Source organism: Cornus florida, unplaced genomic scaffold, assembly GCF_030987335.1.
Source record: "Cornus florida cultivar Cherokee Brave unplaced genomic scaffold, ASM3098733v1 CherokeeBrave_3.0.0_Hap2_Chr01, whole genome shotgun sequence".
Taxonomy (NCBI): domain Eukaryota; kingdom Viridiplantae; phylum Streptophyta; class Magnoliopsida; order Cornales; family Cornaceae; genus Cornus; species Cornus florida.
Window position 1 is genome coordinate 69243048 of NW_026775571.1, and position 15158 is coordinate 69258205.

At 35.0% G+C, this 15158-nt stretch overlaps 1 protein-coding gene across 1 annotated transcript; it reads left to right on the forward strand.

The window, feature by feature from the left end:
* The first annotated feature begins 1397 nt into the window (after positions 1-1397).
* Positions 1398-9923, forward strand: LOC132299538 (mannose/glucose-specific lectin-like). The gene is made up of 7 exons (XM_059796234.1): positions 1398-1756; positions 2684-2887; positions 3066-3506; positions 3589-4041; positions 5581-6012; positions 8267-8743; positions 9216-9923. The coding sequence occupies exons 1-7, from the start codon at positions 1598-1600 to the stop codon at positions 9465-9467; spliced, it is 2418 nt and encodes an 805-aa protein (XP_059652217.1). The 5' UTR covers positions 1398-1597; the 3' UTR covers positions 9468-9923.
* Positions 9924-15158: the final 5235 nt, after the last annotated feature.

Consider the following 15158-nt stretch of genomic DNA (forward strand, 5'->3'; position numbering starts at 1 on the left):
TTTTCTTTTTGACTGGGAAATTAGAATATTTGCACCAAAAAGCAATGTTTATGTCCTTTCACGACAACGACTTCAAAGTTCAAACTACACGCAAGAATTGATTCTTTTATCATAGAATGAAGTAATGCTATAATGCTGGATGGATCGAATTTTTGAGCATTTCTCTTTAAACTTTATATCAATAATTGTTACATTAATAGATAACAAATATCCATCCACAAATTTACCTTTATACTGTCATGTCAACTAAGTCTAAATGCATTATTTCATTTCTAATAAAAATATCAAAGAGAAACAGTAAATAAAGTGACAACAAAAATTGCGTAAATAGTACTTAAAAAAAATAAAAATAAAAAATCATTTTTAACAATTTAATTGAAATTTAACTATATATTTACTTTGTGTTTGGAAACAATAAAAACTATGCTTACTAGTGAATCAGATTTAGATCGATCTTAATACATAGAAACTATGCTTACTATTAACTTTTTAACAGAATATATTGATAAATGTCAATCTCCTTGTAATGCTCAAAATACATTCAATCATCGCCCAAGGGGTCCATTCATTTGCGAAACGAAATTTCATCACTATAACCACCAAAAAAAAAAAAAGTGCCTCGCTCTTCCTTATCATATGCTTAATGAAATTTTTAATAAACCGAAAAAAGTAAAAAAGAAAAAGTAGAAAGGAATCAGCATTAAAGTTCAAGAAAAGCAAAAAATGCCAAGATCAATTTGTAAATAAAAAAAATTACATATAGTAAAAATAATAGAGACATGAAATTTTGAAGATATCCACATCTCCTTTGATGGAAACATAATTTTTTTTTTTTTTTGAAACTAAAAATTTAAAAGAATTAGTTGAGGCATTCTATAAACTCGAATAGTATAATCTCTCTATTCTCAAATAAGAGGCGAGTGTAGTGTTATCCGAGTGATTGAATTGCTCTCCATATTCAGGAGTCCGTGTTTGAGCCTTGCACTCTCCTCTCCCCACTAACCACTAACGCTTAATGAAAAATTTTAATAAAGCGAAAAAAGAAAAAAAAAAAAAAAGTAGAAAGGAATCAGCATTAAAGTTCAAGAAAGACAAAAAAATGGCAAGATGAATTACTAAATAAAAAAATTATAGTAAAAATAATAGAGACATGAAATTTTGAGGATATCTACATCTCCTTTGATGGAAACTTAATTTTTTTTTTTCAAACTAAAAATTTTAACAAATTGGTTGAGGCATTCAACAAACATATTGGCTTTATCAATTGGTAATTAGTGAAATAGTATAATACTCTATTCTCAAATAAGAGGTAAGTGTTGTGTTACTCGAGTGGTTAGGTTGCTCCACATATTTGAAAATTGTGTTTGAACCTTGTATATTTCCCCTCTCCACTAGCAACTAACCCCTAACATTCTTACCATAAATATATATGTATATATATATTCTCAAATAAGAGGGAAGAGGCTCTAGCAAGGCTATGAGTAGGAGAAAAAAATAATAATAAAGGAAAAAAAATGGCATGAGGGATTATGATGCTTAATATCCACGACGAAAAGATTAAGAAAAATGAAAAATAAAATTACAAATTGCCATCCAAATGGTTATATATACCCTGCCTATCTTCCCCTTGGTTACATACACAACTTTTCCTTCTTTTCTTGTTAATGTTTACTTAATTTGCTTCCCTCATATCCTTTCTTCCACTGCTACCATAAACGACCCTCGTAACCTTCATTGGACATCTGCTTCAACCAAGGTTTCTTTTTTCTTTTTCCCTCTTAAATAGCTTATTTTTCTTTTGCGTTTTCATTTTATTTTTCCTATTGATTATCAAATAGGTTATTATAAAAAAAATTAGTTGATCACTTGTACTATTTTAATAGTCTTCATCTAGAAATTTGTGGAAGAGCATTTACACAGCAATGCCAAATTACATTCTTTTAGATATTAGTAAACTAAATTCGACCATATTAGGGGTGTGACTTTTGCTTTGATAATGAGCTCGTTCGCGCATGTCATCAGTATTTTTGTCTTAATCACATATGAATAAAACTCTAGCTTTCATACATATGTATTCTACATATTTGTAATGGCATAATTATCCGTACACCAAAATTAGTGTGTACATGCTAATGATTAGAAGTATCAAGATGTGTTACATGTACGAACGGGAAATTTTATCATAGAAACACAAAAATTGAATTTAAAAAGAAGGTAGGGTTAAGGATTCGATTTTTGTGTGTGGAAAAAATATATATGAGTATAATAATGCAAGAGAAGATAACGCATGATGATGAGCTATTCTTCCACAGGAAAGTATACAATATTACTTACATGTGATACGGTCAGTTTAGAGGTTTATACCACATATTAAATACTCCAAAGTATTGTATACTTTTTCCTTCTTTCACATGCATTATGTACGTTAGATATATGCCTATCCAATACATACTTGCGTGCATGAGAATGCACATACAAATAAAGGAGAATTTATTTCTTGAACTGTTCTCCCTCTCTAATTGATTTCTACTTATTTTGAAAGCATACATGCATACATACATATATATATATTACGCGCGCGCGCGCACACGCGCACACACACATATATATATATATAGCTTTCTTGTGCAAACTTTTTTTTTTCTTGATTAATTCTGGTTGAAACTTTTTTAACCGCTTAAAGGATACCATGGAGAAGAAGCATGTTACTATCGGTCCCTTTGGAGGCCAAGGAGGAAAGCCATGGGATGACGGAATTTACACTGGCATAAGGCAATTAATTATACACTCCGATGTAGTTATCGACTCCATCCAAATTGAGTATGATCAGAATGGACAGTCAAAATTATCTGAAAAGCATGGTGGTGAAGGCGGAGGGGGGAAGACGGTTAGTCCCTTAAAATTTATGTTTTAAATTTGAGCTGATTGAGCATATATCAAATCTGTGTTTAATTTACAAATACATAAATTTTAAATTTGTGAAATGGCCTCAACTTAACATCTCATTATATTTCAATGCTACTACTTATTCTCCTTATTTTTGGTCAATCAATCAATCGTTATAGGTCAAACTTGACTATCCGTCCGAATATCTCCTTTCAATCTGGGGCTATTATAGTTCTGATTGTGCATTGACATGCGTTCAATCTCTCACAATTGAAAGTAATAAGAGAATATATGGACCATTTGGTACAGAGAAGGGAAAATATTTCAAGTTTCCACTAACAAGAGGCAAGATCATAGGATTTCATGGGAGGTCTAGTAACTATCTTGATTGCTTTGGAGCATATTCGGAGCCCATTTCGGATCCAATTCGATCCATATCTGATGGCCCATTTGGTGGCCAGGGTGGAGATCAATGGGATGATGGGAAATACAATACAGTGAGGCAATTCAAAATATCTCATGGTTCAGTAATTGATTCCATTCAATTTGAATATGATGACAACGGAAAATCAAAATGGTCTGTGAAGCACGGTAGAAGTGATGGTGGTAACAAAAGAACGGTTAGATTATTACAATCTGTTTAATTCAATGTGTTGTGAGTAATTTAATTTCTTTAGTACTAATTATACTTTAATTATGCAGGTCCAACTTAACTACCCAGATGAGTATCTTATCTCGATCTCTGGATACCTTACTAAGGATTCTAATAAGGCAGTTATTCAGTCGCTCACAATGCAAAGCAACAAAAACCAGTACGGACCATATGGTGCGGAAAAGGGAAAGCATTTCTCAACAACACAATCAGGCAATGGAAGGATAGTTGGATTTCATGGAAGGTCTGGTCTCTATCTTGATTCGATCGGAGCATACTTTGAGTCATTCCCTGTACATGTAGATACACACCAACCCATGATTCTTGGACCTTTGGGAGGTTCCGGTGGAAATCAGTGGGACGATGGTGTTTACAATACAGTGAGACAATTTATCATATGTGCTGGAGTAGTCGTTGATTCGATACAGATCGAGTATGAGAAGAATGGACAGTCAGTATGGTCTATGAAGCACGGAGAAAGTACTGGTGGACATCAGCACACAGTTAGTCCATTATCTTCTGTTTGATATATATTCGCATTTCCGACACACACACACTCTATTAGTTCTTAATTATTTCTTAAATAACACACACACACTGTCCCGCTAAGGGCTCAACCTCTTAATTCTCCTTTGGGGAAGAAAGTTCATTGCATCTACCATTTGATACACACACACACACATGAGAGAAAATTCTTTACAGTGGTAGTATGTGTAAGATATAAATTTTGTAATTGGCGAATTTCGTTGTCAAAACAAGTCCTATCAAGTTATAATCTTTTCAGTTCGATTTCAAAATTTTAGATCGGAAGCGGAATTAAAGGTTGTTCATGAATCAAAGCTTAATATACTCCCAGAAGGTGAGAACAACACTTTAGGAAGGTAAGTTAGAAGGTAAGAATACTTGCATGAATTGCATGCTTTCAATTTGAGTGTTGCAAAATTTCTTTAAGTGTAAAAACTTTCTGTTCCAAGTCTGGCCAACTTGAATCGGTTCAAGACCACCTGAACCGGTTCAAGTGTCAAAGTTAGTTAGGCTCTTTTTTTTTTTATTTTTATTTTTTATTTTTTAACTTTTCACTAGCCAACTTGAATAGGTTCAATTTATGCTGATGTTTTTGGTAACTTTGTTTCCTACTATGTTTTGACTTCATATATTGCATAGACTTTTACCTTAATAGTTAGGCACGAAATTGACTTATTTTCTATGTACAATTAGAGTTTCTAAAGTCTATAAAATATATCTTCTCACTTAGGGTTTTACGACTTTTTGCATCAAAATTCTGATTTTAATTGAGAACCAATTATGTGAGATTTTTCTGAGAGCACACACACTATATACACAAAAGTGAATTAGGGTGTTGTTCAAAACCTTATCGAAGTTCAAGCTATTGAAGATTCCATCAATATTGATTAGGGAAAGCAGATTTCATTCATTCAATAACAAATTCAAATTTGAAAAAGAAGATTTTCTGATCACATTTTGAAGGGGTCAAGGCACTTACGGAGTGTTGTTGATCTACAAGTAATCTTTCTGCAAGGTTTTTATTTTATTTTTTAATAATTCTTTCTACAAGGTTTAAGGAGTAAGTTTGAAGTCGAGAGTTGTCAGACGGGAGGTCACAAAGTTAGGGGAGTTCCGCAAGTTGGGTCTTGGTAGACATAAGGGGTATAAGACTGAGTCAAAGTTCAATGTATTTTGCTTCATACATAGTGGATCGATCATTTTACGCTCGGGATAGCGTAAAAAACCTTGAGATTTTCTAATTGGTTTTCTCGCTAAAATTCGGTGATACTCTAATTTTAGTGGCTTATTATTTTGCCATGTGATTATTAATTAACCAGCAAATTTACCACGTGATTAAATCTCTCTAAAACGGCTTTTAAAAGTTGACTTTCTACATTCTATTCTACTGCACTTCTCACAATATGTATTCAAATTTTAGTAGCACACATTGTTTTTCTCAAAAAAATGAATAACACTGGTGTATAAAAATGGTATATATAAATGATTCTTAATATTTTTGAATGGAACTCTTGTAGGTTAAATTTGACTCTCCTGATGAAATTCTTGTTTCAATCTCGGGCTACTATAGTTTGGAATCTGCATTTTTTGGACTTCATTCACTCACAATTCACAGCAATAAACGAACATATGGACCATTTGGCACTGAAATTGGGAACCATTTCACAGTTCCGGCAACGCATGCTGTCAAAGAAATTATTGGACTCCATGGAAGATCTAGTTCTCATCTTGATGCGATCGGTGCATATTTCACGCCAAAGCCAATTTTTACTGTTGAGCCATTCGGTAGCCAAAGTGGAGATGCATGGGATGATGGCAAGTACAGTGGAGTGAAACAGTTAGTAATATGCTCTGGAATAGTTATCGACTCTATCCAAATTGAGTATGATCAGAATAGACAGTCAAAATGGTCGCAAAAACATGGCGGTGGAGGTGGAGATAAAAACACGGTTAGTCCCAATAAAATATATATTTGTAATTTGAATTAATTGAATATCAAATCTGTGATTAATTTTACATATATACATATACATTTATATATATATATATATGCATATATTTGTTTATTTTAATTTATATACACAAAGAAGGACAATGCTTGTCTTAGGCCATGTAATAAGGAAGTTCCTTCTTCTGGTGATGTGGTTCAATATATAAAACACTGACATTTGTCTCAGCTTAAAAAAGTTGGATCAGATCCATTTCTAATGGGTTAATCCGGATAGAATTCATATTACATATACAAAATTACCCATTTACAATACACAACATCAAAACCCTAATATTTATAATCTTCTCATCTGTCTGTATGTCCCATTTCTCCCTCATCTCTCTATGGTAACATATTTTGCCCGGAACAGAGGCACTAATAAAGATTTCATGCCCTTCAATCACAACCTTATAGTTTTGGCGGAGTGACAGTGAAGAACAAGAGAATATCTATAATTGTTATTCCCAAGTTCTAATGAGTCAACCCTAATTCAATCCAAGTATGCTAAGAAGAAGAAGAGGAATAGTGGAGTGGAGAGAGAGTGGCGGTCGCTGTGGGTTTATGCAGCAGAAGATATATGTGAAAAGTTTGAGTCTTCAAAAAAAGAATTAAAATCTGTGTCTTTCTATTTTAATCAACTTTACTTAATTTAACAATTAATCAATTAATCACACGCAAGATAAAAATATAGTAAAGCAAATAGAGTTTGAGAAATGATACTAGGATTTTTAGCAAGGAAACCCCAATTAATAGAATAGACCAATTGTTATGGGAAAAACCTCGTGAATTGTGCAGTTCAAAGTAAACCGATCTACTATGTTTGAAATAAAGTACAATGAACTTTGATTCAGGCTCACACCCTATCATTCTACTAAACACCAATTGCTAACAATCTTCTGGCTTTGCGATGTCCCGTCAAACAGCTCTTGACCTTAAGCTTACTCTTGATCTCTGTACAAGGATTGCTGGTAGATCAAACAATAGTACTCCTCGAATGCTTTGATCCTTTCAAAGTGTGATCGCTTCACCTCTATTTTTCAAGATTTGAATTTGATGTAGAAGAAGTAAATCTACTTTCTTTGATCGTTGTAGATATAATATTCAATAAACTTTGAACACGATCAGGAATTGAACAAATACTCTAAACTCAATCATGTGTTTATGTGTATGTTCTAGAAATAAAGACAAAAAAATTAGATTAGATTTTCTGCAAAATATCTCTCAAATAGACTTTTTAAAAATCAGAAGATGTAATGCAAAAGCCGTGTCAACCTAGATGTAAATCAAGGTTTATATAGACTCTTCAAAGACCTAGATATGCATAGGAAAAAGGTAATTTTCATGCATAGGACTTTTGGAAAAAAGTATATACCAAATAGCTAGGAATTAAGTATAATCAGAACAGGAAACAAAGTTACCTAAACTGCATAAGACCTTGAACCGGTTCAGGGAAAGTTGAACAGGTTCAAGATGGCAAGTTAAAAATTGAAGAGTACGTTCTTTTGATTCTTGAACTGGTTCAAGAAAGGCTGAACCAGTTCAAGATGGCCAGTTTTGAACTTAAAGGCTTGACACTTGAAAAATTTTCTAATTTGAAAAGTTTGAAAAACATACCAAGAATGAAAAGTATCATAACCTTCTAACTCAACTTCCTAAAGTGTTATTCATACATTTTTCATAGATCGTATATCAATTTTGAACAACTTTCCAATTCCGTATCCGATCTCGATCTTGAATTTTCAACTTGAAATTACAACTTGATTGAACTTGTTTTGACACCGAAATCAGCCAATACAAAATATATCTCACAGTGGCGTGAAGAGTGGCAGTGGTGGTGCGACGGCTGAGGAGTGGTGGTGATTAAGGTTTTGGAATGAAATACTCCTCGATCTGTAATCCGTCTTTATATATATATATATATATATATATATATATATATATATATATATATATTTGGTACACACATCAATCTTTTTTTATGACACATCACCAATTAGAAGAACTCCCTTCTTATAAGGCCTAAGGTAAGTATTATCGTTTAAATTTAACCTACAAAAGTAACTCACTTTTCTTTGTGTGCTTTTATGCTTGAACAATACTTTGGTAAAACTTGATCTCATTATAATTTTTTTTCCATTCTCTATTATGTTATCACTTGCAAATCTCAATGCTATTGCCTAACTCCCTCATTTTTGGTTGATCAATTGTTATAGGTCAAATTTGACTATCCGTCTGAGTATCTGCTTTCAATCTGGGGATATTATAGTTCGGATTGTGCAGTGACATGTGTTCAATCTCTCACAATTGAAAGTAATAAGAGAATATACGGACCATTTGGTGCAGAGAAAGGAAAATATTTCAAGTTTCCATTAACAAGTGGCAAGATTGTAGGATTTCATGGTAGATCTCATCACTATCTTGATTGCTTTGGAGCATATTTGGAGCCAATTTCAGATCCCAATCAATCCAAATCTGTTGAGTCATTCCTAGATATACGCCAACCAACAATTGTTGGACCTTTCGGAGGCTACGGTGGAAATCATTGGGACGATGGTATTTACGCTACAGTGAGACAGTTTATCATATATGCTGGAGTAATGGTTGATTCCATACAGATTGAGTATGATAAGAATGGAGAGTCAGTATGGTCTCAGAAGCATGGAGAAAGTACTGGCGGGAGCAAACAAACGGTTAGTCCATTTTCATCCGTTTGATATATATATATATATATATATATATATTTCTCATACATATTCACATTTCACACAAAACGGTTACTTCTTCATTGTTTCTCAATTTTCTTTTCTTTTTGGTCTTTTTCTTTTCGTAAGTTGAAGCAAATACACACCAACAAATTGTCCCATTAAGCTCCAACTCTTTATCTCTCGTCTACTATTTGACGTACACTACATACTCTGAGATGATCTCAATCGTTCTCAGTACACCGGAGTGTACAAGAGCACGGGAGAGAATTTTGTTTCATGTGTAATATACTATATTTTGCCCTGTGAAATAAATGTTATTTAAATAGTCAAAAATTTAATTGGCTATATAAAATATGAGGTGTTTGTAAGAATATTGTTAAATTTTCTTCTCTATAGTTCTTCATTTGTTACGCAAATAATGGCATCCTTCTTAATTTTGTCAATGGCACTCTTGTAGGTTAAATTTGACTATCCAGATGAATTTCTTCTTTCAATCTCGGGCTACTTCAGTTTGGAATCTGCATTTGCTGCACTCCAGTCACTCACAATTCACAGCAACAAAAGAACATATGGACCATTTGGAAGTGAAATCGGGAACCATTTCACATTCCCGACATCATATATTGGTAACAAAATTATTGGACTCCATGGAAGGTCTGGTTCTCATCTTGATGCGATTGGTGCATATTTAATGTCCAATCCGATTTGATTTCCAAGCTGATTTGGTAAGATTGTTGGGTTCTGTGGAGGGTCTGGACACTGTCTTGATTCCATCGGAGCACATTTTCGGTTGTTCGAGCCACTTCGATTATATATACTAGTATTTGGATCAATAAACCTGTGCTTGCATTGGATGTGATCAGAATAATGGATGCTCTATGTTGTCCTTGCTAATTAAAGCTAGCGAGGCGAAAATAGTGAAGTTAACAAAGTAATTTCCTAGTTCATGATGTTCATGTTTTCATATGTGCTACAGATATATGCTTGTATGTTAGGTTTGGTATTGTATCTTGTGAAAATATTTCTACCTACCTTGTAATAAGATATTAGAGGAACAACCATGTGGTATGTTGTCTCTGATTTCTCTTATAATAAAGGTTGGTGTATTTTATATAATAGAACTTCTTGTTGTACATGTCTATCAGACGAAACTCATTTTCATGAATTATTTTGTGATATTATCTGGTGAAACTCATTTTCATAAATATTAGAACCACCATGTGGTATGTTGTCTCTTAATGCTATGTGATTGTTGCACTATTTATTGCATAGACGTTATTTTTTTATCTTTTTTTATGGTAGTTCTCTTGTATTAATATTGCTTTTCTTACTTATGGCTTGTTTGTCAATTTCTAAGAAAAAGGGCAGAAGTGCGCATATTTTAAGCGGGAGAATTGCTTGTGGGGGAGATTTTTTCTATGATTATATATCTTTAAGTAAGCTTTCAAAGGCAGTGTTGCATGTAAGGATGATCATAATTGATGACATACTTGTGATAAAGCTTCGTCATTGAGAGTTCAGTTATTTATTTTTCTATTTTTGGACAAAATTGTAATTTACTTTTTCTGCTTGACTTACATTACAATTGTCAAGGTTTTGTCACAAAATTGCCAAAGGAGGAGATGCATGTTTTTGTATTTACTAATTTCATCGTCAAAATGTGTCCAATCGAGTAATAATTTTTGGTTTATTTTTTTAAGTCTCGATGTCTGAAGTGAATTACAAGTGTAAGCATACTTCGATTCGATAAGAATGCCATTTAGAGAATGTATGTGAGTGAGGACACAATACACATTTGTGATTTAGTTTGGACAAGGTTGCAATTAGGGAAAATGTTTTTACGAGCTTCACCCAACTCGTCCCTTTAAGAAGGGAATGTCGATTCTTCCTTTTAATAAAGAAAGGGGACTTAACATTTTACTAGTCATTTCATGGCTTTGTAAATTCAATAGTCATATAGTCAGTAGTAGAGAAAATGTGAAACAAATGCGAACAATTATCTTTATTGAAAAGCTTATTGAAATAATATTTAACAGTCGATCGTCAACATTTATTAATGCTGGTCTGCTTTATTAAAGCTAAAACCCACTAAAGAAAAAGTAGGAACATACCATCACTTTAAAAGAGAGGTCACAAAGAAAATAAAAACAAGTAGTCTGGCATAAGCACCTACTGGTAATATTTCCTCAATGGTTTAGCATTCCATGGGTGGGGAAGATGTCTTCCTCTAAGTGTCTTTAGCCAATATGCCCCCGGTCTGTTGCTCTGGGTTACTCGATAGGGGCCATCTCAGTTGGGAGATAACTTCCCTTGTTCCTTATCCTTAGTAGCCGGGGTAACCTTGCGAAGCACCCGGTCTCCTGGCTCGAACCTCCTTAACTTGACTCTGGCATTGTAGTACTTGGATACCATCTGCTGGTAAGCTGCAACCTTGACCTGGCTTGCTATCTTATTTCTTCTACCAGGACTAGGTTTAACCGCAGTTCCATCTCATTCTGTTGAGGTTCAAAGTACTTGGTTCTGAAGTTGGCAACCGTTGTCTCTACTAAGATCACTGCTTCACTTCCAAAAGCTAATACAAAGGGGGTCTCCCCAGTGGGGGTCCTCACGATAGTGCGGTATGCCTAAAAGACTCCAGATAACTATTCTGGCCATAAGCCTTTGGCCTTTTCTAGGTGTGTCTTGATTATTTTCAGTATCGTCCTATTCGTGACCTCAACCTACCCATTAGCTTGGAGATGGGTAGGAGAAGATAAATGAATTTTGATCCCAAGCTCATTACAAAAATCATTGAACTTCTCACTATCAAACTGCTTCCCATTATCTGTCATGATCACCCTTAGTGCTCTGAACCTGCATATTATTGTCTTCTAAAAAAATTTCTTTACTTCATTTTCTCCAATATGAGTTAACGACTCAGCCTCCACTCATTTGGTGAAGTAATCGATGGCCATAATAGCGTATTTGGTTTGTCCCTTCCTTGGTGGTAAGGGACCGATAAGGTCTGTTCCCCATTGAGCGAAGGGTCACGGCCCTGTAAAAGGGATTAACTCTTCTGGGGGGTCTCTTTGGGACATTGGCGAATTTCTAGCACTTGTCACATCTCCTCACGAAATCAAGTGCATCTTTCTGCATTGTAGGCTAAAAGTATCCTTGTCGGATAGCTTTATGCGCTAGTGATCTGCCCCCGGCATGGTTTTCACAAAAGCCTTCATGTATATCCTTTAGAATGTAGTTTGCCTTATTGGTAGAGACACAACGTAAGTAAGGTAAATAAAATCCCTTTTTGTAAAGAACCCCATCAATGATGGAATATCTGGTTGCACGCATCCTAACCTTTTGTGCTTTTATGCGATCTTGCGGTAGCTCTTCGTTCCCTATGTACTTGATAATGGATTTTGCCCATTCCATGCCTTGGATGACCTTGTGTATTTTTTGTGGCCAATTTTGGACTGTGCTTGGCTCATCCAAGTGTTTTACGGGTATGGCTTTATCTTTCTCTGCAGTAGCTAGTCGAGTTAAGGCATTTGCCTGCTTATTATCTTCTCGTGGGATTCGATGAATGGAAAAATTTTAAAACAGCCCTTGATATCTATTATCTTGTGCATATAGGTTTTCATCTTTTCATCATTGGCTTCATATTTACCCTGGACTTGTCCAACTATTAGTTAAGAATCAGTATACGCTATTAGTCGTTCAACTCCCAGGGCTTTAGCCATCCTCAGGCCAGCCAGGAGGGCCTCATATTCCGCCTCATTGTTAATCGCCTTAAATCCAAACCTGAGTGTGTATTTGATGTTTTCCCCCTCTGGGTAAACAATTACTAGCCCTGCCTCACTCACACGGGCGTTGATTGACTCATCCATGAATAATGTCCAAGTAGATTCAGTTTCTTCTTGCTCATTTAAGTCATGCGTGTGCTCATCTTATGGTGTGAACTCTGCTATAACATCTACTAGTACCTAGGCCTTCAAAGCCATTCTGGATTTGTATTGGATATCGAACTCTCCAAGTTTTACTGACCACTTCATGAGTCGCCTCGAAGTATCTGGTTTGCGGAGGACCTGCCTAAGTGGTTGGTCTGTCAGTACTATGATTATATATGCTTGAAAATAGGGCATGAGTTTCCTTGCAAAGACGACTAGAGCAAATACCAACTTTTCTATCCTTAGGTATCTTTCTTCTGCCCCCCTGAATGCACGACTAGTATAATACACTGGTTTCTAGATCCCCTCCTCTTGGCAGACCAAGGCTAAGCTTATTGCCAATGGAAAGACCGCCAAATACAAATAAAACTGCTTTTTTTGTATCGCCCATGATAGTAACGGTGGTGAAGTGAGATACTCCTTTAGCTCTGTAAAAGCTTGCTTGCACTTAGACGTCCATTGAAAAGCTTTTTAAGCACACCAAAAAATGGTAGACACCTATCAATTGCCCCGGAAATTAACCTATTCAGAGCAGCGATTCTTCTTATCAGTCTTTGAAACTCTTTGGTTGATGCTGGCCGGAAACCGTATGTTAAGAATCACCCGAATCTTCTAGAGGTTGGCCTCTGTCCCTCTCCTGCTTACCATATAACCAAGGAATTTCTAGGGGAGATGCCAAGGCACATTTGCTTGGGTTGAGCTTCATTTGGTGTTTCCTGAGGACTTAGAATGTCTCTTGTAAGTCATCTAAGAGGTCTTGAGCTTTCAAGCTCTTTACGAGCATATCATCCACATATACTTCCATAATCCTTCCAATTTGGTTCTAGAACAACAAGTTGACTAGCCGTTAGCACCAATATTTTTGAGCCCAAAATGCATCACCTTGTAGCAATATAAACCTCTATCCGTTACAAAATATGTCTTCTCTCTGTCTGGTGGATGCAGAAAAGATGTCTTCTCTCTATCTGGTGGATGCATAGAGATTTGGTTATACCCTGAATATACATCTATAAAGCTGAGCAATTCATGGCCAGCTGTTCCTTCTACCAACATGTCGATCCTCGGTAGAGGGAAGCTGTCATTAGGACACGCCTTATTTAAATCAATAAAATCTACGCACAACGTCCATATTCCATTGACCTTTTTTACTAAAACAATGTTGGCTATCCAGTCGGGGTAATTAATATCTTAGATAAAATCAGCTTTTAAAAGCTTGTTCACCTCTTCTAATATAACCATGTTCCTCTCTGGGGCAAATGTTCTTCGCTTTTACCTAATAGACTTGAATGTGGGGTATATGTTTAATCGATGCTCCATTATAGCTGGATTAATATCCGGTATGTCTTCATGTGACCATGCGAATACATCTTGATTCTGTCTAAGAAACTGTATAAGAGCATTCGTGAGATCTGAGGGGAACAAAGACCCTATTGATAAGTGCTCAAATGTTACACATTTTAACACTTAAGTTAGGATTTTTTGTTTATTCATCTATCTTACTTTCCCGTTTTAGTTCTAATTTGTGTTTTTGTCTATTTCAGGTTAATAAGGGTCAAATATGCTAAAAAAAAGCCTATTAGCTTCTTTTTGGAGTCAAGAAGAAAATTCAAAAAAGTCAGAAAAACTGTACTGGACAGTCTTCAATCGATTGAAGGAGTTCCCATTCGATCGACAAGAACTTCAATCGATTGAAGTGAAGGCGATGCCAGCTTATCAATCCGGATAAAGCCAAGAAGATATTTTCATGCCACGTCAACTTCAATCGATCTAAGATCCTGTTGGCAGTGAGCTGTTTTATTCTCAAGCGCACCCGAACTCCACCAACTTTTGTAGCTGTGGGATTAGACCAATGAAATGCCTATTTTCTGACTTGTTGCATGTTCAAAGAGGCTGATATTTAAATGAAATTGGACCATTTTGTTAAGGTTCCAACTTTTGTTCCCAATTTTAGCTAAAAATAGATAGTTCTTAGATAATTTTCTCTCTCTAGATGAGGGTTTTTGGAGACCAAAACAAGAGGAAGAAGATGGTACCTACATTGAAGAAAGCCATTGAGGGTTGGATGACAACAACCATGAGTGGCTAGATCATTCTCTTAGGGCTAGAGATAGCCCCTAGGCTTGCCTCCTAAACTTAGTATTTTGTAATTTTTGGGAATTTTAGTTGTAATTGATGTTTTGATCTATAATTATATATAAATCTTAAGTTTCTATATGATTTGTATGGATTAATTCTTCCAATTAATTTTTCATTCTATTCATATGTCTATGTGTGATAGAATGGATGATTATGTCTTCACACTAGATTCTATTAGTTTAATGGATGTCTATATGTGTTGGAATTGTAAATCTAGTGATGGTCAAGGCAAGGTGCTTAATGGGCTCCTCTTATGATTTATTTGATGGATTATTCTTATTTCTTGATGGATTGTACTACCTCCTTAATTTAATTAGTTTAATTTCATTGTCAATAGT

What these genes read in the sequence shown, in the direction of transcription:
- LOC132299538 (XM_059796234.1), top strand. Translation starts at nt 1,598, where the DNA reads ATGGTTATATATACCCTGCCTATCTTCCCCTTGGTTACATACACAACT. An exon ending in GGACATCTGCTTCAACCAAG is followed by an intron (nt 1,757 to 2,683) that starts GTTTCTTTTTTC and finishes AACCGCTTAAAG; the next exon opens with GATACCATGGAGAAGAAGCA. An exon ending in CTGGTGGACATCAGCACACA is followed by an intron (nt 4,042 to 5,580) that starts GTTAGTCCATTA and finishes GAACTCTTGTAG; the next exon opens with GTTAAATTTGACTCTCCTGA.